Genomic DNA, 26,694 nt, shown 5'->3' on the forward strand with positions numbered 1-26,694 from the left:
TGGTAAAGAAGACAAAAATTCCAATCATTTCATGCATTTTATTACAGTCATTGAGGGCATTACCATCTTCCATTAGATTCATGGCACACATTGTACATTAGCATAATTTATTATTACGTCATGAAAGACAAATCACAAAAGTTACAACCCCACATCAAAACATTTCACAAAAATGGCACCTCCACACAAAATAAACGTTACACTGCTCCCCATATTACACAAAATATACAAATCCGTATGAAGCTCTCACTCTGTCACTTAGCCAAGCAACAATAGAACACGAATGTGATAATGCACAGAAGACAACAGGTGCATTCTCCAGTTTAACATCTCAAAGGAGAGCATTTAAATCCCTGATGATTTTAAATACTTAAAGTAGACTGCACATGTCTAAATCGCTGAAATGTGTGGAACCTCGTTTGAAATTATCCAGTCACTAAGTGGAAATAAGGAGAAACGGTCTTAATTCAAGGTATCTGTACTTGACACAGCAGATGATACTGGTCTTTTTCAAGATAAGGAACATGAAAGTAGGATTCAAATACTGCATTTACTTCCTGCTACGTTAGTTATTGTAGACTTGAATCAGCAGACAATCCTGAAGCGAAATAAGTGAAAATTTCATGAAATGTGTTACCTATTTCGACACTAGTCAATCACTTCAATGGATTATAAAGTGATTCAAATACATTTTTGTGTCAATCAAGCGTGCATGAAATGTTCTATGGATGCACCAACACTGTTTACAATCCTTAGGTGAGTTATGCGCAAAAAAATTATTCCCATCTCTTAACGTATCACGAGAATAGAAAGATCTTATAGTGTGTGTTGTTGCATTGACAATCAGTTGCGTTTCTTTGGAGGTCCAAAAATGCTCAAATTGAAAATAAAATGAAAACACAAAACGGTTATATGAAGCAGAATTTGAAACTAACAGATTAAACACATGTGGAAATAGAAAAGGTCGAAATTGCCATGCACTCACGATGATGCCGCCGGCGGCATGAAATAAATTTGAATACAGAACTTTTGTATGTATTCAAATTCTATTTACCGGTAGGCTATACAAATATATTTTGGTTTATGTCCACGTTTATATACGTTTTTGTTTTGTTTGTAGTTATTATTTACGTTATTTTATTTAGATCCTTCGAAAATGGCCTGATGTTTGTGGAAGAGAAAAACGTTTTTAAAATAATGAGGATATGTAAAAATAATGCAAAAGTGAAAAATAATTTTTAAAAATGTCAAATATAAAATGTGGGAAAAAAGAGTGAACAAAAAAAAATGGGAAAAATAATGCAAATGTAAAGAAAAGACAATAGACTCTTGATAATGGCCTGACGTTTGTGCAAAAAAATACATGTTTTGAAATCATTGTGGAAATCAGAAAATACAAATGTGAAAAAAAAAATTGAATTATTTGCACTTCGGCTTTAGTTTCATATTCCGAGGATGTTTTCCAAACGTTTGTTTAGTAAGTCCAGTATACACCATTCTTACCCCAAAATCAGAAGATTTAAAGAAATATTGGATTTTTAATGTATGTTTACATTTTTGGGGGGGACCATATACATTGCTTTTATTTTCATTTTTTATTTATTTCAGAATTCTATTTTTCAGTTTTTCATTTATTTGTCTATTCTGGCATTTCTGGTCCTCTGTGCAATTCTAGGTTAGCTGCACTATGTACAATAAAGCTTTGACAATTGGTTCAAAGTCCTAGATGAGTCCAAACCAATATTGTCAAACATACAGCGCTCGCGGGCTGTATCCGGCCCGCTGGATGATTCAACCTGGACCGCCATTCATTTCTGGGTATGTTAAAAAGAATTTCTTGGTGATTTTACTCAAAAGTAAGGATTTTTTTTTTTTTTAATAAATGCAAAGCAGATGCTCTCTCTGGCCGCTGTAGGGCAGTGTTGCGTTTGAATAGCATGGTGAGTAGGCACAGGTGTAAAACTGCATTCCTCAACTCTTAAAACGCATGCAGTACCGGACATGAAAATCATTTTCCGCCCATTGTTTCTGAAATGTGTTTAGAAAATATCCATAGTCATCCCTAGGGAAAATTCGTAGAGCAGGTTACTTCAAGTAGGCTTAATGATAAAGCGCAAGACTGAAAAAGCGGAAAATCTGGAGTTGACATTCTATTACTGATCCCTAGAGCCAAACTGAGTTTGACATCCCTGGTCCAAACTGTTTGTTAAATAAAATGAACGATAAAGCTAGCTCGGATCAATACTGAAAAGACATTTCTTTGAGAGTACGCTTACGGTCCGTTTTGGGTTACTCTTTCTTCTGCCTAAAGACTCGCCGAGCTTTCTTCAGCTGGAGGTAAAACCAGTAAAGCTGAGGAACGAGGATGGCCAGATTGCCCACGTTACAGTGCCAAGGCAGGTGGGAAGGCACTTTGTGCAGGGGGATGTCGAAATCGTGTCCGTACTTCCAGTACATGTAAGGGAAGATCAGGATCCGACACAGAACGAACGTGATGAGGACCAAGATGCTGTTGATTTTGTGCAGCCTGCTGTTCTCCAGCCCCACCTGCAGGTCAGGGAGAAGAACTCGTTTTAACAACACCACCAAATTGCTCTTTGGATAATAAGTCAATAATGATGATGAAACATATCAGAATAAGTCTCTAAAATAAATACATTACAAAAATATACAGTTGCAAATACATAGTATACATGGTTACACAGATTTACAAAGAAAGACGGTTCACCGAGAGAGTTTTCAAAGCTTTAATAATAATATTATAACTTTTATCCCCAACCGTGCCTGTGAAGGGTAGCAAAACGCTACTAGCAACACAGTAAACGGGTCTGTTAAGAAAACATACCGTCCTCATCTTTCTCCATATAATTGACGTCATCAAAGTAGTCTTCCTTCAGTATGGGAAAGAGACTTTGCCATATACAGGGAGTGCAGAATTATTAGGCAAATGAGTATTTTGACCACATCATCCTCTTTATGCATGTTGTCTTACTCCAAGCTGTATAGGCTCGAAAGCCTACTACCAATTAAGCATATCAGGTGATGTGCATCTCTGTAATGAGAAGGGGTGTGGTCTAATGACATCAACACCCTATATCAGGTGTGCATAATTATTAGGCAACTTCCTTTCCTTTGGCAAAATGGGTCAGAAGAGGGACTTGACAGGCTCTGAAAAGTCAAAAATAGTGAGATATCTTGAAGAGGGATGCAGCACTCTTAAAATTGCCAAGCTTCTGAAGCGTGATCATCGAACAATCAAGCGTTACATTCAAAATAGTCAACAGGGTCGCAAGAAGCGTGTAGAAAAACCAAGGCGCAAAATAACTGCCCGTGAACTGAGAAAAGTCAAGCGTACAGCTGCCAAGATGCCACTTGCCACCAGTTTTGCCATATTTCAGAGCTGCAACATCACTGGAGTGCCCAAAAGCACAAGGTGTGCAATACTCAGAGACATGGCCAAGGTAAGAAAGGCTGAAAAACGACCACCACTGAACAAGACACACAAGCTGAAACGTCAAGACTGGGCCAAGAAAAATCTCAAGACGGATTTTTCTAAGGTTTTATGGACTGATGAAATGAGAGTGAGTCTTGATGGGCCAGATGGATGGGCCCGTGGCTGGATCGGTAAAGGGCAGAGAGCTCCAGTCCGCCTCAGACGCCAGCAAGGTGGAGGTGGGGTACTGGTATGGGCTGGTATCATCAAAGATGAGCTTGTGGGGCCTTTTCGGGTTGAGGATGGACTCAAGCTCAACTCCCAGTCCTACTGCCAGTTTCTGGAAGACACCTTCTTCAAGCAGTGGTACAGGAAGAAGTCCGCATCCTTAAAAAAAAAACATGATTTTCATGCAGGACAACGCTCCATCACACGCATCCAAGTACTCCACAGCGTGGCTGGCAAGAAAGGGTCTAAAAGAAGAAAAACTAATGACATGGCCTCCTTGTTCACCTGATCTGAACCCCATAGAGAACCTGTGGTCCCTCATCAAATGTGAGATTTACAAGGAGGGAAAACAGTACACCTCTCTGAACAGTGTCTGGGAGGCTATGGTTGCTGCTGCACGCAATGTTGATCGTGAACAGATCAAAGCACTGACAGAATCCATGGATGGCAGGCTTTTGAGTGTCCTTGCAAAGAAAGGTGGCTATATTGGTCACAGATTTGTTTTTGTTTTGTTTTTGAATGTCAGAAATGTATATTTGTGAATGTTGAGCTGTTATATTGGTTTCCCTGATGAAAATAAATAATTGAAATGGGTATACATTTGTTTTTTGTTAAGTTGCCTAATAATTATGCACAGTAATAGTCACCTGCACACACAGATATCCTCCTAAAATAGCTAAAACTAAAAAAGCCCCACTCCAACTTCCAAAATATTCAGCTTTGATATTAATGGGACTTTTGGGTTCATTAAGAACATGCTTGTTGTTCAATAATAAAATTAATCCTCAAAAATACAACTTGCCTAATAATTCTGCACTCCCTGTAGACGTCGTTCCATGCTCCCTTATTCATAAACACGCTAGCAACACGCTCGCAAAGTAAAGTTTACGTGCATTAGCTCTGTTTCCTTCTTTTTTCGGACTGGTCGATTGCGTTTAGCTTTAAAGCTGCGTCATGTGCCTTTCTTTTTGCAATTTGCATGAGGAGGATATGTCTACGCTAATTTAATTTGTGCGCAAGCTAAGAAGTTGCAGTCTTCCTCTGCGCATATATTCCACCGGTCTAAATCTTACCTTTTGTACTCGAGCGCCGCTGGCGGCTGTTAGAAAAAATACATAAATTGGCCGCATCACTGAATGAGCCGCAGGGTTGAACGTTTGGGAAAAAAGTAGCGGCTTATAGTCCGTAATTTACGGAAAATACTGTCTCTATTAAAGCCCAAATGTGTAATATTTGACCACTAGATGGCACTGTGTTGCCTGGTCTGAGCGAGGGCCGCTGATACCCAACAGTGTGGCGCAGACTCATGTGTTGATTCTATGGTGTGAAAGAAATACAAATTTCTCGACCTGATTTTTTTCCGTAAAAATTAACATTGGTATGATACTTCATGTTTCCATGATGCAGAGGTTAGCACATTCCTCTATCATGCGAAATGTCCCGGGTTCAAGACCTAGTGAAAACGTATGTTGGCCAGGAGAGGGATGGATATGGTGCCCCTACGACCGTAGTGTGCATGAATAAAAAATAGCATAAGCAGACCTTGTTCACGGAAAAGGTATTAATCAAAAGGGGAGGGTGAACTGTCATATTTGGAATCATTTAAAGAGTCTTTATTTATAAACGGAAATATTGTTGCGAAAAGAAAGGATTACAAGACACAACGTCTAACGAAGTAGAAATGTTTAAGGCGGATTCCTATTCATCTGTATCATTGTGTGTTTTGGAGTAAATATTTTACACGATTGGATTTTATGGATTGTCTTTGATGTAACAAAACCATTTTCGAGGAATTTTAAAGATGTTGAAGACGGCCAGGGGACGTAACAGTGAGTTACGCCGGCTTTATAGTTTTCAGGTATCTTGTTTCATCATGAGGATTCTCTGATGAGTATATTTTGAAATGGTCATCATATCTTCAGTGTTCATTTTACCTCTGAAAAGTAATGGGTCCCGGGGACTCGCATGCTCAAAAATCTATGGGTCCCAACAGAGATCTATGGGTCCCCAAAATTTTGTGTTATCGAGGTTGAAATCGTAAATCGGCGACAAATATATAATATAAATCTATATATTCATGCAGTTTTAATCATTAAATTATTAACTCATTTTCTGCATCAAATTATTGTTGGTAATATACTGATTAAAGGGATAACCACAAACCTGTCTTTTTTTAATTTTCTCCTTTTATACTTCCTTTTTTCGTAACTTCTTTATACAACATAATTCGTAATATCAATCACCAGCTCAGTAGCCTAGATGGTAAGGCGCCCGCTTTGAGACTGGGAGGTTCGGGTTCGCGCCCCGGCCGAGTCATTCCTAAGACTTAAAAAGTGGTCGGCGGCGCCCTCTGTTGGCTGCGGCTGCATCGGCTCGCTACAACGGGTCAGGTGCAATCGACATTTCGTTCTGTGTACATTGTTACACAGAATGACAATACAAGGAAATTATTATTATTATTATTATATTATCAAAGCAAGTGAGCCGTTTGAGAGCCGGCTCTCTTTAATGAGTTGAGCCGAAAAAGCCGGTTCTCATAAAAAAGACGGACTTCCTTTCACTACACAACGAGATCGGCGTGCAGATGAAAACTCGAACCGCGAGACCAAAACAACAATGGGGGATCTGCCTGATGAAAAGTTTGGAGTGCAGTAAATCTTTGTTAAAAAAAGTAATCGGGTAATAATGACAATTTTGTGGCAAAAAAGTTGCGTCCCGGGGACGCACGTTGATTTGAGACGATGCGTCCCCAGCAAACATGATGCGTCTAGGACGCAGGGACGCGGGCAAACGAGAACACTGTATCTTGAATCCCAAGACGTTAAGCTTTCCAATGATATGTGGCATGACGCATTTCCTACATGCCGACATTTCTTGTGTAAATTATAACTATAACCTTATCCTCCTCGTTTCATAACCTTATCTTCTCTGTTCCTTTATCTTCTTGGGTTTTTTACCTCACTGTGAATGTGTGAAACTGGAGTGTCATGCCCAATTTTGTTGTCACAATATGTTAACCCATTTTGTAACAATGACAATAAAGGTATATTCTATTCTATTTCGGTGACGAGTGACATCGCACAAACACGAATTTGTCCGTGGTTAAGGTACCGTATATTATTGAAACTCTTTCTGAGTACCGTCTTTCTTTGGAAAAATCTCATGTTTTTATGTGGGCACATGCGGCTTATAGTCAGGTGCGGCTTATGTATGCACAAATTATTTCCTTTAAAAATCTAGTGGGTGTGTCTTATAATCAGGTACACTCTATAGTCCGAACTTTTTGGGAAGTTGTGTTTCGGTAAGCATTTCCAGAGAGTGTCTTACCATTAGTCCATCCCCGATAATGTTAGCGAGTTGCCTACCTGGACAATGATTTTTGAAATGGCAGCAAAAGCCACGCTGAGTTCTGTGATGAACAAACAGCCGATGAAAAAGTCACCCAGTCCTCTCCTGAAGAACTGAAAAAACAAAATATTTAAAGCTTTTTACGCTCCGGTTTGAGGACAATTGGATTCTTACTATGCCGATGGGTAGGAGAACACCGAGCACTCCGACGTGATGAAAGACGGTCAGCCAATATTGGGAAAGGAAGGCCTTCAGCGTCTTCAGGGAGTGCTTGTTGTACATACTGTTGCCTCTCAGCTTGTGAGTGTGATAGTGGCTCATATACGAAGCGTACAAGTCGATGGCCGAATAAGGGTAGCCGAACACCAGGAACTCGCTGAGCACCCAGTGACTGAAAACAGAAGACATTTGTTTTGTGTTTTTCCCCAGTGGAGGTTGTCAACTAAATGCTGAAAACGTCCCAAAGAGTAAGTCATTCTGTTATCATGGTCTTTAACAACGCAATCGCTGATAAGAACAGCGCTAGCATGAGCTAACATGCTAACCCGCTGCTCTGTTGCAAAATTGATATAGCTGACCTCTTACAATTAAGGCTGTCTGTCTACTCTCATTAAACAAAAGAATTACCAAACTGCTACACAGTTCATAACTGCCAATATTACCTCGATAACCAACCCGCATATTGCACAAATATGATCTAAAAATTATGCAAACACCCAATGTAAATATCTTCTGCCTCTACTGTACATGCCCACACTTTCTTCAGATTCATTCAGATTCAGATCTACTTTATTGTCATTCTAGTACACGTGTATACAGAACGAAATGTCGATACATCTGACCCGCACAGTTTCCTTGAATGTACAGATATAAATAAAATGTTGTATTGAGTTGTAGTATTGAGTGCTAATAATATACTAAATAACTATGGCTATGTATAGTATTTTACAGTAGCACAAATAGTGCAAGAGGAGTAGCTAACCAGATGTGCAAAATGTGTCGTCAGGTGAACAAGTCAGGTAAACAGAACAATAACACTGTAACAATAACGCTGTAAGTACAATAGTGCAGAGAAACAGATGTGCAAGGAGTGGCTAGCTATAAAGAACTCCCAGTAGTGCAAAAAGTCAAACAAAACCCACAGATGTACAGATTAGCAGCAGTTTAGATTTACTATGTGTTTGAGTGACCATTTAACAGTCTAATGGCCAGGGGGACAAGACTATTGTGGAACCTGGTGGTCCTGCACCGCACACTGCAGTACCTCTTCCCAGAGGCTAGCAGAGTGAACAGTCCATGATGTGGGTGAGAGGGGTCCCTGATAATGTTCTTAGCTTGGGATAGGCAGCGCTTCTGGCCAATGTCCTGAATGGAGGGAAGAGAAGTCCCGATGATTTTCTCTGCTGTCCTCGTCACCCTCCTCACACTACCATGTATGTGGAAATATTGTGTAAATTATCTAATTTGGTTTCTCGGTAAAATGTGAAACTGGAGTGCCACATCCAATTTTGTTGTCCCAATATGTTCAACTGATTTTGTAACAATAATAATAAAGGTATATTCTATTCTATTCTATTTTGGGGTTGTTCACGCATCCCTTAATCGCCTGGGTCATCGGGGTATCACTGACGATGCAACTCTGGACAGATTTCTCCTCTGCTGAAGGTTCCTGGTCTGTTTTTGGGTTGCGGCAAAGTTGGCAGAAGTCCATTCTTTGATGTTGTCAGCAGTTTTTATTGTGGTCTTCCTCTCCCCCTGCCCCCTTGGACTATGCCCTGGAGAATGATCTTGACCAGTCCTGGTGATCTTGTGACGTGACCATACCACTGAAGTTTCCATCCGTGCAGTTGGCAAGAGTTCTTCGTAGGTTCTAATGTGTCCCCTGATGCTGTTACGCACCATTCGGTTCGTCACATTGGCTATGTTGCTGATGCCTAGAAGTTTTCTGTAGCATCGCCTCTCCAATGCCTGGAATTTCTTTTCCAGTTTTGCTTCGAGGGTCCATGTCACCCAAGCATAGAGGAAGATGGAAGTAATAAGAGCTTGCATGACTCTGATCTTTGATTTCACTGCTATGTCCTTGTCCTTCAAGACAAGTTTAAGTCTGACCAGTGCAAAAGTGGTTTGAGCTATCATGGCCAGGATTTCTGGTTCTGCCCCCTCTTTTGATATGACGGGTCCGAGATATTCAAATTTAGTTTGGAGCATTACCCATCAGCACAATGAATGCATTTTAGTACCATTAGTTATACTGTATTCAACTGATATGTGTCTGTGTCAAACATTTTTTTTCAAGTTAATTATGCAACAAAGTTCATATTTCCCTTTCTGGAAACGTTTTAACGGACAATGAAAGCGACAAGTGATGCGATGTGTATAATACAACGTGATCCTCAAAATTCCAGATCAAAAGGGCTTTTCCCAGTGATTTAGGATCTGGTATTATTTCTGAAGAGGCCGCTTTACACTGACAACAACAGCAACCAGATCATGAAAGTGCTCTATCTGAGTCAGATCAAGAGACTCCTCTTGCTACGGCGAACCATGAGAACCAGTACTATCTGTTTCATTGGGGTGAGCAAACCCCTACCCCAAAAAACAACCTGAAGAGAAATGGGCGCCGCAAGGCTGTACTTGCCCAAGACAAACCACAGGAAATTGTGCCACTAGTGGTTAAGCATTGCTATTGTGTAGGTACATAAATTCAATGTTAAATTCAAAGAGACCTGTCTGTCATGACATGCTTGCATGCTGTGGCGGTGATGGCTCCGCTTGCAGTGGCCAAAGACGCGTGGATGACATCAATGAGCCTGAAAAAGACACAACAGTAAACTACCTTCAGGAAGACAATCACAACCACATCACAAAACTAGACTGCCCATAGTACTACAGAGTTACAGTGCCAATTTTTGAATTTGTTAACACCATATAAAATATTGAATAAATAAAGCGCTTTACAATGTGCTTCACGCTTACAAATTCACACACACACACACACACCAATAGCGGCCATGCTCAAAATGTTCAGTGGCAGAAGACCTATGCATACACATAGTTTTTCATTTATTCCCCTTCCACTTTAGAGAGTACAAGTCCTTAACAATCTTATATATTTAAAAAAAAAACTGAATAGTATGTTCATGAAATTTCTAGGTGAATATTTCATAAAGCCTTTTTAGAGCTTAAAATAATTTTTTTGTACTCAAAGAAAATAAAATGCATATAATATTTACAGTACCTGCGAAGGGTTAATAGAAAATATTTTAATTTCAATTTTTTTAAGGACAATTCAAAGAGAAAGAAAAAAGGGAAGGAAAGAGAAAGAGAAAAAGATACCCATAGAGAGAAAATGAGATTGAAAGAGAGAAAGAGAGAACATGAGAGAACAAGAGAGAGTGAAAACGGGATTAAAAGAGAGAACGAGAGAACAAGGAAAGGGAGAACATGAGAGAATGAGAGAAAGAAAAAGATCGAGAGAAGGAGCTAACAAGAGAGACAACTAAAGAACAAAATAACGAGAAAACGAGAGAAAAGGATAACGAGACAGAGAGAGAGAGAGAGAGAGAGAGAGAGAGAGAACAAGAGAGACCAATTGAGAGTACAAAGAAAACGAGAGAGAGAATGAGAGACAGAACAAGGGAGAGAGAATGAGAGAACAACATAGAGTGCGTGAACGAGAGAAAGCGGGAACAAGAGAAAAAGCGAGAGAGAGAAAAAAAACGAGGGTGGACAAGAGAGAAAGAGAGAGAGAAAGAGAGAGATAACAATAGGGGACGAGAGACAAAACAAGAGAGAGGGAGAGAGAGAGATCAAGAGAGCAAACAAGAGAAAGATAGCGAGAACAAGAGAGAGAACGAGAGAAAAATGAGAGGGGATGAGAGACAGAGACAGAGACAGACACAGAGAGAGAAAGATCAAGAGAGCAAACAAGAGAAAGATTGCAAGAACAAGAGAGAGAACAAGAGGGGACAAGAGAGAATGAGAGAGAGAGAGAACAATAGGGGACGAGAGACAAAACAAGAGAGGGAGAGAGAGATCAAGAGAAACAAGAGAAAGATAGCGAGAACAAGAGAGAGAACGAGAGAAAAATGAGAGGGGACGAGAGAGAAAAACGAGGGGGGATGAGAGACAGAGCCAGAGACACAGAGAGAGAAAGATCAAGAGAGCAAACAAGAGAAAGATTGCAAGAACAAGAGAGAGAACAAGAGGGGACGAGAGACAAAACAAGAGAGATGGAGAGAGAGAGATCAAGAGAATAGAGAAAGATAGCGAGAACAAGAGAGAGAACGAGAGAAAAATGAGAGGGGATGAGAGACAGAGACAGACACAGAGAGAGAAAGATCAAGAGAGCAAACAAGAGAAAGATTGCAAGAACAAGAGAGAGAACAAGAGGGGACAAGAGAGAATGAGAGAGAGAGAGAACAATAGGGGACGAGAGACAAAACAAGAGAGGGAGAGAGAGATCAAGAGAAACAAGAGAAAGATAGCGAGAACAAGAGAGAGAACGAGGGAAAAATGAGAGGGGACGAGAGAGAAAAACGAGGGGGGATGAGAGACAGAGCCAAAGACACAGAGAGAGAAAGATCAAGAGAGCAAACAAGAGAAAGATTGCAAGAACAAGAGAGAGAACAAAAGGGGACGAGAGACAAAACAAGAGAGATGGAGAGAGAGATCAAGAGAATAGAGAAAGATAGCGAGAACAAGAGAGAGAACGAGAGAAAAATGAGAGGGGACAAGAGAGAAAAACGAGGGGGATGAGAGAGAGCCAGAGACAGAGAGAGACACAGAGAGAGAAAGATCAAGAGAGCAAACAAGAGAAAGATTGCAAGAACAAGAGAGAGAACAAGAGAGAGAACAAGAGGGGACGAGAGAGAATGAGAGAGAGAGAGAACAATAGGGGACGAGAGACAAAACAAGAGAGAGGGAGAGAGAGATCAAGAGAAACAAGAGAAAGATAGCGAGAACAAGAGAGAGAACGAGAGAAAAATGAGAGGGGGTGAGAGAGAAAAACGAGAGGGGATGAGAGAGAGACATAGAGACACAGAGGCAGAGACAGAGATCAAGAGAGCAAACAAGAGAAAGATAGAGAGAATAAGAGAGAGTACAAGAGAAAGAGACGGAGAGAGACAGAGAGGGACAGAGAGAGAGGAGAGAGAAAAAAACAGTTTTGCGAGGCGCGAAATGAAGATCCCTATTTGGAATGTTAACCCCGCCTGACCCGCGAGGCTAAACAAGAAACGTTGCCGCTGGGCTGCAGGGCTGCAGAGCTGCCTCCCAATCACAACACAACAGTAATAAATAGCTGAACGTGTAGGCTGCATGTTTAGCTCACAATCCCCGTCGCATGCATTTAATCAACCTCAACATGAAAAATAATATCTTGCATCCAATAAAGTGAGAACAACTTTGTGCTGACTGACCTTTCACTTACTATCAACACATCTGCGTCGCTCCATTGCGTAAAAGTATATCGCAAAACTTTTCGGAAGCCGAAATAACAGCCAGCGAACGTCACAACGCCACAAACCAATGTTTTAAGCATAATGATCAATGGCGTCGCTCACAAAACAAACGAAAATAACAAATCGACAGTGCTTAAGTGTCAATGTTGCTAAACTAGGTGAATGGACGGATGTGACGTCAGATTGAGTGGTCTTTTGTACGGTGCGTCACGTTTTCAAAATAAATGTAAAAATACGACAGGGCAGTTTTAAGATTCATTTACAAAATTACGAAATCAAATGTGTGAATATTACAGAAACAACAATGTGCTTTTGTTTGAAACCGTAAGTGGAAATTTAGGGTCGCGTGAGACTTAAAATTATAGTTTAGATATTGCTATTAGGCAAACACAGGGTAGTATCAGCCGATATTGATACACTACCGATACTTTCTGCCTACAAATGTCATGTTAATTTAATATTTGACTAGGAACAAAAGTCTAGAGGGACAAACTAATAAAAAAGCAGCAATGTAACGAAAATACAAAAACTGTATAACAACAGAAATGGCATAAGTAAAATATCTTCCATTTTACAATATTTTGAAAATCAGTCAGTGTAACAAATAAAGTATAAACTAAATTGGATCAAATCTCAAAGTTAGAGTGACAGTTAAAATGAGAAAACAAAATTGATACTGTTGGGAAATAAATATTACAAATGTATCGTTTACCAAATTGAATTAGTTATCTGATTCCGTTAACCAAACATAACCTTCATTCACCTAACAATGCATGCTCGTTTCTTTTTGTGAAAAGACAGATAGGAGACCGGCATTTCCGCACGGGGGCAGATTTATTTTTTTAAATAATAAACTAAGTGAATTCCATCGAATTAGCCGAATTAGTCAAATTAGTCTTCGTGGAGCCTCCTCTCTCGATTGTCCCTCTCAATCTTCTTCCTGCCCACGCCTTTTTCCCAAGCTGGCGTGTCGTCTCCTCCCATGGGCGGGCCAGAGACTCCCCACATGGACTCCACCTCGGCTCCTGGATGTCTGTCATTGTCAAAACATCCCCGCGCGTTCTCCAAACATCGCCTGCCATCTACGTCAGAATTCTGTTATCAAAATTTCCCAGCCAAAACACTCCGCACTTGGAACGGCGCGACCTGAAGCCCACTCATTGAATATCTTTTGCATTAAATGTAATTTGTATTTGATTGTATAAAATATAAAATCATTCAATACCAAGACGATAGATGTGATCCAAATACTCGCTCGGTATTGATCATATCAATATTTGTATCGATCCACCCACTTTTACGAACAACATTATTTTAGTGATAGTTAATATGCAATCGATTCATTTTTGGTTCTCTTGCCATCGTGACCACATATTTACAAGTTTTTGTTCAGGAACAGCGACATTTCTTCATTTTTGGTTGCAGCTTGTTGCTCTCTGTCAGGTGAGATTTTTTATGGTAATGTGTTTATGAAAATGTGTGGTGTTGCCACAGCAGCATACCGCTTTACCGCACAAAAAACCATGGAGCGGTTGCTGCTGCACCAGCTGAGGCTACAGGTCCGTCACGCCATCGACCCTCTGCAATTTGCCTACCAGGAGAAGGTGGGAGTGGAGGATGCTATAGTATACATGTTACACCGATCCCTCTCTCACCTAGATAGGGCTGTGAGGATTACATTTTTGGACTTCTCCAGTGCCTTCAATACTATACAGCCTCTGCTACTGAGTAGGAAACTGACAGAGATGGGAGTTAGCTCACACCTTGTAGAATGGATTACTGACTACCTGACAGGCAGACCCCAGTATGTGAAACAGGGGGGCTGTACATCGGAAACTGTGGTTAGCAGCACAGGATCTCCGCAGGGGACCGTGCTCTCTCCATTCCTATTCACTCTGTATACATCGGACTTTAAGTACAACTTTTGAGTCCTCCATGTGCAAAAGTTTGCCGACGACACTGCGATCGTGGGATGTATCAGAAATGGGCAGGAGGAGGAGTACAGGAAATTGATTCAGGACTTTGTCCGATGGAGCGACGCAAACCACCTGCACCTGAACACCACCAAGACCAGGGAGATGGTGGTGGACTTCAGGAGAACCAGAACTCACCCGGTTCCTGTAACCATCAAAGGAGAATGTGTAGAATTTGTCCAGACCTACAAATACCTGGGTGTTCAGCTGGACAACAAACTGGGCTGGACTGCCAACACTGAAGCTCTATGTAGGAAAGGGCAAAGCCGACTTTACTTCCTCAGAAAGCTGGCCTCCTTCAAAATCTGCAAAAAGCTCCTGAAAATATTCTATGAGACAGTTGTGGCAAGCGCCCTCTTCTATGCGACAGCGTGTTGGGGAGGCAGCGTCAAGAAGAAGGATGCCTCTCGTCTCAATAAACTGGCTAGGAAAGCGAGCTCTGTTGTGGGCAAAGAGCTGGACAGCCTAACAACAGTAGCTGAGAGACGGGCACTGGAAAAGCTGCGGTCAATCATGGACAATCCATCGCATCCACTACACAGCATTATCTCCAGACAGAAGAGCAGTTTCAGCGACAGACTGCTGTCACTGTCTTGTACTACGGACAGACTGAAGAGATCTTTTCTTCCTCATGCCATGATGCTCTTTAACTCTAACCGGCAGAGTAAAAGCCCACATTAAACCACACCACCTACATTGCATATTACCGAATTTTATTGCAATATGTATTCTGTGTAGCACTATTTAGATATTCTATATAACACGCTACAGTGGGCATTTGCACGTCACACTGGGTATTTGTATATTGTATTCTTTTTTGCTTTACTATTGTATTGTTCTCAGCTCAGGGATGCTGCTGGCAATGTGAATTTCCCTTCGGGGATGAATAAAGTATCTATCTATCTATCTATCTATCTATCTATCTATCTATCTATCTATCTATCTATCTATCTATCTATCTATCTATCTATCTATCTATCTATCTATCTATCTATCTATCTATCTATCTATCTATCTATCTATCTATCTATCTATCTATCTATCTATCTATCTATCTATCTATCTATCTTAAATTAAGCCTGATATTGTCCTTTCTGTAGTTGAAATTAAATTCCACACGGTGCTGTACTTCCTGTTTGCCTTTGTCATTTTTAGTTTTTTGTAAAGGTGTGCCCATACGTTTGGCCCTTTTTCTACCTGACAGACAGGATGCAGCAGCAGGCCAGGTAGGATAGGTGAAAAAAATGTGTCTGTCAGTCAAACGAACAGGTGTCTTAGAGAGTGGTCAGGGGGCGCTAGGTGAGAGAGAAAAGCTGCTTTAGCTTTATAGACAAGCATTGCATTAAGGGAAATTGGTTGAGGGGTGAAGTATCGATCATAGGAAAATAATATTGATCATATACCATTTTTGCTGCATGTTACTCTATCGAGAGAAGACCTAACTTTCCGAGAGTTTAAGGCAAGACTCAGAAGCTTTGAATGCACTTTGCGTTCCTGCAGAAGGCCACGAGAAGTGATGGCTGCGCGCAGACGGGCCATTAAACCAAAGTCTAAAGTAAATCAGAACTTTCTACATATGTGAGAAAGTGGGACACAAAGCGAAAGATTGTCACTACAGGGAGAAAAAAACCCACAGAAAAAAGATAGAAATGACAATTTTGGTGCTGCTGTTGATCATTGGCGGGACGTGAGGGCCTGCAAGTCCTTCTCTGCTGGCTTAATATCTGAATCATGTGATGGTAATTGTATTTTGTCCACCCACTCTTGTTAAATAATGACTGAAGCTGTTTTTGGCACTGTGTCTAAATAAAGGCACACATGTTATGCCAGTAATTCCCAATCGTGCTGCTTCTACATGTGTGCTTTCATAATTAACCATTCAACCCATCACATTTCAGACATACTTAATGCCAGGGTCAAAAATCTCCCCGGATACCAGTTCTGTAGGCCTGGGTACTCAAAAACCTTAAAGATGAGAAGTAAAATAGTGTGTTTTGGTCACTTTTAAGTCTGTGTAGTTTGTCTTCTTCCTCATGCTTTTTTGCACTCGTTTACACTTGTACTAATGGTTAAAAAAATTTGGTTTCTTTTAAGTATTTCATATCCGTTCACACGGGGTCGCTGATGAAATAGAAGCAAGTCATTTACATCAAATGGTTTTGCTGTTTTATTTCAGGGTTAGCGCCATTTTTCAAGACATTCTGAGTCTGTTTTTTCTATACATGTAATGAAAACTGAACATACATCCATTTTTATTTATCAAACTCATAAAACCTTTCTTATTTTGTCCATAAAAGTGCAGTGCTGGCTGTAACAGGCAAACTAGCAGTGCATGCACAAGTATACAGTAACGCCATTCAGATAATCCCTGAGTTGTAAACAGTGTTGTTCTTATTTTAAAATAGCTGCACTCAAAACAATTATCTGTGCTACTCAAACCACCGAATGTTAAAAGTTGTCTCCGCTTTGAGTTAATTCGCTTTACCACGTTTATAGTAAAGTCGTTTGGCTTTCTTCAGAAGGAGGTATAACCAGTAGATCTGCGGTAAGAGGATGATAAAGTTGCCCAGGTTGCAGTGCCAGGGCAGATCCAAGGCAGCTCGGTGCAGGGGAACGTCCACTTGCCGGGCATATATCCAGTACATGAAGGGAAAGATGACAATCCGACACAGGAAGAATGTCAGGATGACGAACATGCCGTTGATTTTATGCAAACTGGTGTTGTCCAGGCCAAGCTAGATCCCAAACAGGAAAGAGAGACAGAGAGAGCGATAGGAATTCAATTCGCAAAAATGTACAAAACCCGAAAGTTTATAGTAGGGCTTCAATGAACTCCATTGTGTGCTATTGTTGCCGGACATGTTTTTCCAAGAGTGATGAATCTCTCTATTAATACAATCTCTGCTGAGATGCGCTCATGCGCAATCTGTCTCAAGCAGTAATAGGGTTCGTACGGATGCTTGAAATCCTTAAATGCTTGACTTTTGGTGTTATAGGGTTCCTAAAGCTTGAGGCAATTAATTTAAGACTTTTAAAGCTTTTCTAAATGCCTTTTTGAAATTGAATTTAAGACTGCGTCAACGAAAACAATATACCTATCATGTGTGTGAATGGGTAAGTGTGAAGCACATTGTAAAGCGCTTTGGGAGGTCTTCATTGACTTGAAAAGCGCTATATAAATGCAGACCATTTACCATCATGCCTCGTACACATTACCTGGCACAGTCTTTAGCGATTGCAAAAAATGTTCGTCGGACAGCCATTTTCCTTAAATTGACACTTTAACATGGTCTAAAGCAGGGGTGGCCAACCCGGTCCTCAAGAGCCGCATGTCCTGCATGTTTTGGAGGTTTCTCAGGTGATGCAAATTTTAAGATTGTTTGCAAGCTGTGCGGGAGCTTGATAATGACCCAGGTGATTGGGATCACCTGTATTTGAACAGAGAAACTCCCAAAACATGCAGGACATGCGGCTCTTGAGGACCGGGTTGGCCACCCCTGGTCTAAAGTAAGCCTTTATGTCCGAAATTGCCACTAAGTACTGTGGGTAGACCTAAGACATGCGTCTGCTCTGAAATGCCCGACTGAAACCACATCACCCTTTTGATAGTTCTGTTATTGTGGTTATGCGATGTTGCCACAAATGTAAATCGGTGAATTATTAATAAAGACAACCGATATGTTACTATCACTTTTTGATCTTAAACGAATATAATTCGTATTAATATGTTCACATTTATAACTTATAACTTATAACTTTCGAAAATTGGATTTAAGACATTTGGATGCCAATTAATACCTCATTTTTAGAATAATGAATACAATGCCTTTCAAGACTATTCAAGGATCTGCAGGATTTCAAGGGTTGAATTTTGGGTTAAGTGATAGTAAATACTTGAAATTGTTGGCATGTTTCTCAACAACTCTGCTCAAAAATGACGACTCCGTCCTCTGGTGCCTTCTTTTATTGCATTTCTTCTCTCGTAATTAACAGCAGCACGCATTAGTTTGTATGGCATTGTCGTATGAAGCGTCATCGCCCCCAACAGGTCATGTCAAGGAGAGCACCATGAAAGGTGTATTATTGCAAGGTTTACGCATTAATTATGGACATTTTTCATTGTCGATTCAGCCAAAAACACTCCTCACAAATAAAATATATAAATATGCGTTTGCTTCGGGCTTGGTCCCACAAATCAAGGTCATTTGTCGGGATCAGGCTGGTTCGGGCTTTAACACCCGCGGGCCGTGACGGCTAAATTTATTTTAGGCCCGATCTTCATTTTAGCACAGTCACAACTAAATGATACTAAATACAGTAACTGTTCTGCTTTTGACAAACGTATAGATTGGTCTTCAAGTGTCCTCTTAAAGTTAGCAAGTTAATTGTTGGTTGCGGCTGAGAGAGACAGAACTTAACCACTATAGCACCAGCGATGTAAATAACATACGAAAAGGCATTAAATGTTATCTTTTTATCACACTATTTTCATGCACAGTACCAGAGATGGATGGCAAAAACAAAAAGTCGTCCTGTAAGATATAAATAAACACCAAAAAAAGCACGACAAGGAAGGAAATTCTTTTGTGTATCTGATGATGTACCAGACTTTGAAGGATATTGAATAAATACATAGTAAATTTTATGTTGGTATTGTGTTTATTGTTGACATTGTCCATAGGGCTTGCAACTAACGATTACGGTACTTTAATAATCGATTAATTGGTTGATTACTCTAACGATTCATTGATGAATCTGATATTTTAAAAAAACATTTTTAATTTCATCCGATATTTAAATATTGAAGTTTTGGACAAATAAATTGAGAAGAACATAACAGAATATTCTATAATAATAAAAAAACAATATTCAAAATTAAAAACCAGGTGACGAATGACTCAACAACAAAAATACATTCAAATGTATGCTTTACTTTCTGTTCCCTTGTTAACTTTATAATATTTAACTATTTCGTGCCAATTTGCTCATGCAATGTTCAAAAAAGGATGAAAAAAAAAATGATACTTTTATAAAACGGTCTCAGGGGGCTCTCTGCCGGACTAAAGTGGTACTACAACTCTACTCATTTGCATTGATTAACGTGCTTCGTGGTTCATAAATTGCACTCTACGACGAAATGATGAGCTCATTAGTTTCCAACACTTTTAATAATCCATTTGAAACGATTTTATCGATTTGTTGTTGCAGCCCTAGTTGTCAATAAATGATTTTAATAATGGCTGCCCCTTGCACACGAGTGGGAGTTATGCACAAATAAATAGTTAATTGTTGTTAAATGATTCTGCATATGTTAACTAAAATGTCTTTGAGAAACAGTGAGTGGTCTTGAGTTCCCTCTTGTGGTTAGCATGTTAATTGTTTATTGTTAAACTTAATTTGAGTGGTGAAATCAGATTTCTCATCTCATCTCATCTCATCAGCTACACCGCTTATCCTCAGTAGGGTCGCAGGGGTGCTGGAGTCCAACCCAGCAATCATCGGGCAGTGGGCAGGGGACACCCTGAACCGGTTGCCAGCCAATCACAGGGCACACGGGGACAGACAACTCACTCGCTCATTCACACCTAGGGACAATTTGGACCGGCCAATTCACCTGAAATGCATGTTTTTGGAACGTGGGAGGAAACCGGAGTGCCCGGAGGAAACCCACGCAAGCACGTGGAGAACATACAAACTCCACACAGGAAGTCTGGAGCTGGATTTGAACCCACGCAGGGGGTTCCCAAGACATGAACTGTGCCGCACATGCGCTAACCACTGCGCCGCCGTGCGAAATCAGTTTTCATGATGTTAATCTATGTTCTATGGAATAAAATATTTTTATTTAAATGCATTTTTATATTTTTGATGCAACCCTAGCGCTTACTGTAGTTTTAATTCCGTGCACCTTATAAACCAGTGCACCTTTTTATAGTGCGGAAAATCCGGCATTTTTCACCGTATTGATTTACCCGAGTAGTTAGCAAAAAAAAAATAGTCGTTAGTTGCAACCCTGATAAATAATTCTCTGATTACCTGAATAAGAATCTTTCCAAAGCAGAGAAAAGGTGTGCTGAATTCTGAGATCAAAAAGCACCCGATGAAGAAATCCCCTAACCCTCTTCTTAAGAACTGAAAAACAGAAAAATTGTTAGCGTGTTAAATAATTACAGTACAATAACTTTTTGACACATTGTCCTATTTCATGCTTTAAACTTCTAGATACGAAAATCCAAAGATTTTCTAAGAATCAACAACATGCAAGACAAAATTCGGAAAAGAAAACACATTTATTAGATATTTAATATTGTGCTAACAAATAAAAAATTGAAAACTAGGCGTTATTTTGGCAGATTTTCTGCCAGAATCGCCCTGTATTTGGCTCCATCCATCTGCCCATCACCTCTGACAATTCTTCCAGTCCCTGCTGAATAAAGACAACCCCATGATGCTGCCACAACCATGTTCGACAGTGGGAATGATGTTTTAAGGGTGATGTTACTCTTATGCCAAACATAACGCTTTGCATTCAGCCCAAAAAGTTCAATTTCAGTCTCATCTGACCAGAGCACCCTGTTCCAACTGTTTGGGTCTCCCATGTAGTTTCTTGCAAAGGGCAGATTTAGGAAGAGTAATGATAGATGTCTAATGCACAGATTCTCCCACCTCAACTATGTATGCCTGCATGTCAGCCAATGTGATCATGGGCCTCTTGGTTGCTTCTCTATTTAGTTTTCTCCTTGTTCTGGCTGAAAGTTTAGAAGGGTGCCCAGGTCTTGATATGTTTTCAGTGGTTTATTGTTTTTTACATTTTGATATTACAGCTTAAACAGTGCTCCGGGAGAGGTGTAAATGTTACGAAATCTTCTTGTATCTCATTCCCTGCTTTGAACTTTAATTTCATGTGTATTGTTTGGTTTTTATAATACGATCTGTCTCCTTTCACAGACCTCTGAGCCCATCACAACAAGAAGGTGCATTTTAAGTGAGACTTAATGACATACAGGTTCACTCTGTTTTTCATTGTGTTTTTTAGGTCGACATTGGACCATTCTAATGTCATCAGGGAACCTATGTAGTCAGTTGGCTGAGCTGAGAGAACAGGGCGCAAATCTTTTTGCAACACTTTTCAATTTGTTGTTATTGTAAATATAATGTAAAATGCTGAAATGAATTGCTTCCACTTCCCGATCGTGTCTCACATGTTGTTGTTTCTTAGATAACATTTACTATATAATAGTTTATTAACTTTAAGTTTGAAGCCTGCAACTTGGCAGTATGACAAACAGTTCTTGTGGGGTCAATACTTCCGCTAGGCGCTGTAAACGATTTTTTGAACGGTAAATTCTCACCAGAACGATGGGCAGGTAAACCAGAACCAGTGCCAAGTGATGGAGGACCAGCACCCATTCTCTAGCCATGAACGATTTCATGGTTCTCTTTGAGTGGCTGTTGTAAAGGCTGTTGTGACTCCGCAGCCTTTGCATGTGGTAGTGGCTCAGGTACATCGCGAACAGGTCGGTAGTCATGTACGACGCACCAAACACTACATAACTGTTGACCAGCCAGTGACTGTGGAGGGTGAGAAAAATTGGTTATCACAGTAAAATGGATTCTTATCTTTTGTTCATTCATAATTATAGTACATTGAACCTAATGCATTTCCTATGGATGACCAATTCTGCCATATGTAGCTAATAAATGAGTAAATAAATACCAGAAAATAGATGCCAAAAAAATAAATGAACACTTAAATAAATCATGTACGTAATCCCCTTGCTGTATCACAATTTACTTATTGTAAGGGAAATAATGGTCTAAATGTGCCTTTTATTCTGTATTCTATCCAATATATACTTTTACTTTTATATTTCTATAGTGCTCAATAAGTGTGTGGTTTTAAGGGTCAGGAGAGTAGGTTTCCCAAGCCAAAGGAACTTTTTCTCTACAATTTGTAGGCCACTGGCGGGCTTCCTATCTGTTATCAATCAGATGCACAGAACTCCATTCGGCTAACCCATACAACCCCAGGACAAGAACATAAGCTTCCCAAGCCAAAGGAACTTTGTCTCTACAATTTGGAGGCGACTGGTGGGCTCCCTCTCTGTTATCAAACAGGTGTACACGACTCCTTTCGCCTAACCCATATAACCCAAGGAAAAGAGCATAAGCTTCCCAAGCCAAATGAACTTTGTCTCTACAATTTGGAGGGCACTGGTAATTTTCTCAAGACTCTTCTCTATTTTCAAACAATGAACTGCTGTGATGTATCGTTTATTATACTCGCACGCTGTCTAGAGACCAACATTATACACTGCTTTTAAATATGTGATTCCTGTCTGAACCAATCAGATTCATTTCATGTGTTCATATAAACCAATCAAATGTGTAGTTTCCTTCTTTCTTTCTTCAATAAATAGGCCTTCTGCCAAAGGAGGGGCGTGTTCTTCTTCCCTGAGCCGACTCTGGAAGCATGCAAGTTCCCGACTCAAGAGTGTGTTCTTTTCTTCTTTCAACTACAATCTCAAGTTTTAACCTTGACACTTATCGTGCAACTTAGCGGATTTTTATCGCCTGTTTAGCACCTGTGATCTAGATACTAAAAATTTAAACACATTTAAACACTAAAAACAATGGATTACTGTGATCAAATTAAAACATTTTTGGGGGGAATGAATAACGTTTTTATTTACGACTAGAAGGCGCTAAACAATACACATTGTGTCTTTGTGTTCGACATACTATGTGCTTAAAGATTTTTTAATGGAGGAAAAATGTCCCCAGGCTAAAAAAAGGTTAAGAAACACTGTTCTATGTTGAACAGAAGGCGCGAAGTCCCGAGCCAGAGAAGCAGGTTCGACCTGTAGGCTACTTGTTTAACTTGAATACAAAGTGGAGGTTGTACCACCCTCGTGTGTTAAGTATTTCAAAGGTTTTGCTTTTTGCATTGCACATCATTCAATATATTGCCATTTTATTCATTTAATGTATTCCCCTGAAAATAATTTTAGAATCCCCTCGTCCACGGAGTGTATTCACAAAGACGTTTGTGTGTAAAACAAAACGGGACTTTGGAGGTTACACTCGTGTACTTTTCTATTATTGCATGGAATTACCTGTCAGTCATGACGTTCTTGCAAGAGGATACCACTGTGATTCCAATTGCAGTAGAAATGCTAGCGTGGATGAGTGAAAAAAGTCTGAAAAAGTAAAAACAAAATACATAAATCATTAAAGGGAAAGTGTGTATTATTTGAGCACAACTGAAATGAATTGTCTTTATTGTTATTAATAACAACGCATGAAAACATTGTATGCGATGAGATAAGACATGGCACGCTGGGGGAAATATATAATAAAGACTTTAATGAGAAAAATACATACAAAACTGTCAGGATAAAGAAAGCAACTGAAAACTAGCGCTAAAAAGCATAAGGAAGAATACAAACTACAGCTACTCAAAAAATGCACCATTTTACATCTTATTCTTTTGCCCAGCCTGTTTGAGGTTTTTGAGTACCGGTTGCAGTAAGATGGCAGACAATCATGTCAACTATGTAGGTGAGCTTCATGTCATGCAAAACAAATAGTAAAATTTTCAACCTATGAGTATCTAAGAAGAAACACTAGTTTAAATGTGAGTTTATGGTGAGTGTTTTTTTGCTTATTTACATAAATGACTAAAGTTTTTTTTTTTATACAACTAGAAAGTGCTAAATAATACACACACTGTCTCTTTAATGCATTAATGCTTAAGGCACACAGACCAATTGTGGTCCGGCACACCATTTCATGTAGCTTACAATGTCTGAGCATGAAGAAATAAATATATCAACTAAGACCTACATTTCCCACAATGCTGGTTGCCTACGAAGTGAAGGATCAGCACTACGACCAATGCCAATCGGTGGAATTGGGAAATATCTAAAAAATGTCCAAAACTGGTCTACTAGTAATCGCAAGAGCCAAGAAGAGAGCCACAGAATCGAGAGTGTTTTCCATTCAGGCCTCGATGTTGTGGAATGCTCTGCCCACTGAAATTCGACTGCAACCTCAGTGGAACTGTTTAAATGGTAAATGGTCTGCATTTATATAGCGCTTAAATCTAAGCGTAAAACACACTTCTATTCTCTAGCTTATGCATGACCAATATTTCATATTGACAATATCTGCCTATTATTTGTTTACTGCAACATCCGTTGCAGCCTGGTCATCCTGGAAGGGGGATGACCTCATGTGCGGTCCCTGTTCTAGGTTTCTTCATTTATCTCATGCTGAGGTTTTTGAGTTTTCCCTTGCCCTCATGTAGGGTTTAGATCAGGGGATGATGTTAGGGTAGTCTGTAGTTTGCAATAATCTGTAGTCTGCGCAGCCCTTTGAGACTCTTTGTGATTAAGGGCTATCTATACAAATAAACATGACTTGATTATGTTTAGTTTATAACATATATATAGATGTACATATACATATGCATATATCATCTGCTTCTGACTAACCCTTTTCGAACATGTTATGTGACATTACTTTGTTGTTGACTCATTGCTTTTGTCCTGTTTTTATTTTAATGTTCGGAATAAAAGTTTTCATTCATTCATTCATTCATTCAATATACACACATACACACACACATTTTTATACATACACACACACACACATATATAAATATATATTGTCCCTAGGTGTGAATGAGCGAGTGAGTTGTCTGTCCCCATGTGCCCTGCGATTGGCTGGCAACCAGTTCAGGGTGTCCCCTGCCCACTGCCCTTAGATTGCTGGGATGGGCTCCAGCACCCCCGCGACCCTACTGAGGATACGCGGTGCAGCTAATGAGATTTTATATATATATATATATATATATATATATATATATATATATATATATATATATGTGTGTATGTATGTGAAAATGAGATTGTCACAAATGCATCTGACTTACGAACAGTGGATCTCAGTAGTTTGAGAGGTCTATTTTCAGGCGGCACAAAGATGTCTCAGAGGTAAGGGCAAACGTCAACTTGTAACACCTTACTTAATTCTATTAAAACCTAATTCTCGTGTTATAACAGCCCGTTTCTGACAGATTACGCAGTGTAGTTTGCGTCACGTCGCCACGAGGTCTGTCGTAAACCGAGGACATCTCTAAACTGGGAAGTATTCTTTGACAATATATAAGCAAATTCAAGCTATATTATACAACCGTCTCTTTCGTTATAAAAGCAACAATTTAAGATATTTTTTTTTTGTATTACAGTGCAAAGGGAAGGCTTCTCGTCAGCACCTGTTCGAATGGAGTTTTAACAATGTCTACTTACTTTTCGCTGACGACGACGACATCTGCTTGGTCCCAGTCTTTGAACTTGTATTTAATAAATTTAACAAGTAAGAAAAAGAGGATAGGAAAGAAGAGGGCGCCGCTTGCCAAGGCAGTCCACATGATGCGCACTTCTTGTCCTTCTGCGGGTCCTACTTCAGAGCGCCGCGCGCGGAAGCTGAACCATTGGTCGTTATGGGCAAAACCTGCTTTGAACAGGTAAACCTGACACTCCCACAAGTCCTCTCCTACGCCATATTGGATGGGGCATTCGCGATAGGGATATGTCGTTCAAGAACGAAGTGGTTTTATGAGCCGACTCTTGGAGGTAAGCGACGGGAGCCGGCTCCTCACTTTCGGGACGCTTTTTCCCCCTCTTGTGATTGATGATATTGTAGTGGGTTGTACATAATTCACCCACAGAACTATTGTTTAGTTAGCGAGTTCCTAGGGGGACTCTTAATTCGACCGGTTCTAGCCACTCTCGTGTGTTTGTTTTGGTTATCGCAAGTTTACATGTTATTAAAGCAGCGTCCTTTGGCACCTTTGTTTGACACTCCGCCTACGACTCCCGTCTCTGCTCGCTACATTGGTGACCCCGACATTAGTCTCGTGGAAGTTTCCGAGGCTGTGCATACTACTGAGCATACCGTCATGGCATACGCGCCCGTTCTCAAGCTCCCCGAGTTCTGGGAGTCATCAGCGCTAACGTGGTTCGCACAAGCAGAAGCTCGATTCGCCCTGCACGGAATCACTAACGATGACTCTCGCTATTACCACGTGGTGTCTGCTCTGGGGAGCTCAACTGCAGCCAGAGCGGTGAGTTTCATCACATCCCCTCCTGAACTGGATAAATATAAGGGACTGAAGGCATATCTCCTCAGAATCTTTGAACTGTCGCGTTCTGAGCGTGCTCGACGCCTCCTTGCTATTCAGGGC

At 40.2% G+C, this 26,694-nt stretch overlaps 2 protein-coding genes across 2 annotated transcripts; both read right to left on the reverse strand.

Moving 5' to 3' along the window:
- Window positions 1-1,410: 1,410 nt before the first annotated feature.
- LOC148358562 (ceramide synthase-like) lies at window positions 1,411-12,647 on the reverse strand. Its single transcript, XM_088346274.1, has 5 exons — window positions 12,430-12,647; window positions 9,736-9,819; window positions 7,184-7,400; window positions 7,027-7,122; window positions 1,411-2,547 (listed from the first exon to the last, which is right to left on the reverse strand). The coding sequence occupies exons 1-5, from the start codon at window positions 12,549-12,551 to the stop codon at window positions 2,290-2,292; spliced, it is 777 nt and encodes a 258-aa protein (XP_088202400.1). The 5' UTR covers window positions 12,552-12,647; the 3' UTR covers window positions 1,411-2,289.
- Window positions 12,648-16,587: 3,940 nt separating this feature from the next.
- On the reverse strand, window positions 16,588-25,947 carry LOC148358563 (ceramide synthase-like). Its single transcript, XM_088345538.1, has 5 exons — window positions 25,757-25,947; window positions 23,561-23,644; window positions 21,797-22,016; window positions 20,481-20,576; window positions 16,588-17,179 (listed from the first exon to the last, which is right to left on the reverse strand). Exons 1-5 carry the CDS (start codon window positions 25,876-25,878, stop codon window positions 16,916-16,918), a joined length of 786 nt encoding a protein of 261 aa, XP_088201664.1. The 5' UTR covers window positions 25,879-25,947; the 3' UTR covers window positions 16,588-16,915.
- Between the last annotated feature and the right edge of the window lie 747 nt (window positions 25,948-26,694).

The sequence above is a fragment of the Urocampus carinirostris genome, chromosome 10, assembly GCF_059441175.1.
Source record: "Urocampus carinirostris isolate Australia breed hairy pipefish chromosome 10, RoL_Ucar_1.0, whole genome shotgun sequence".
Classification (NCBI taxonomy): Eukaryota; Metazoa; Chordata; class Actinopteri; order Syngnathiformes; family Syngnathidae; genus Urocampus; species Urocampus carinirostris.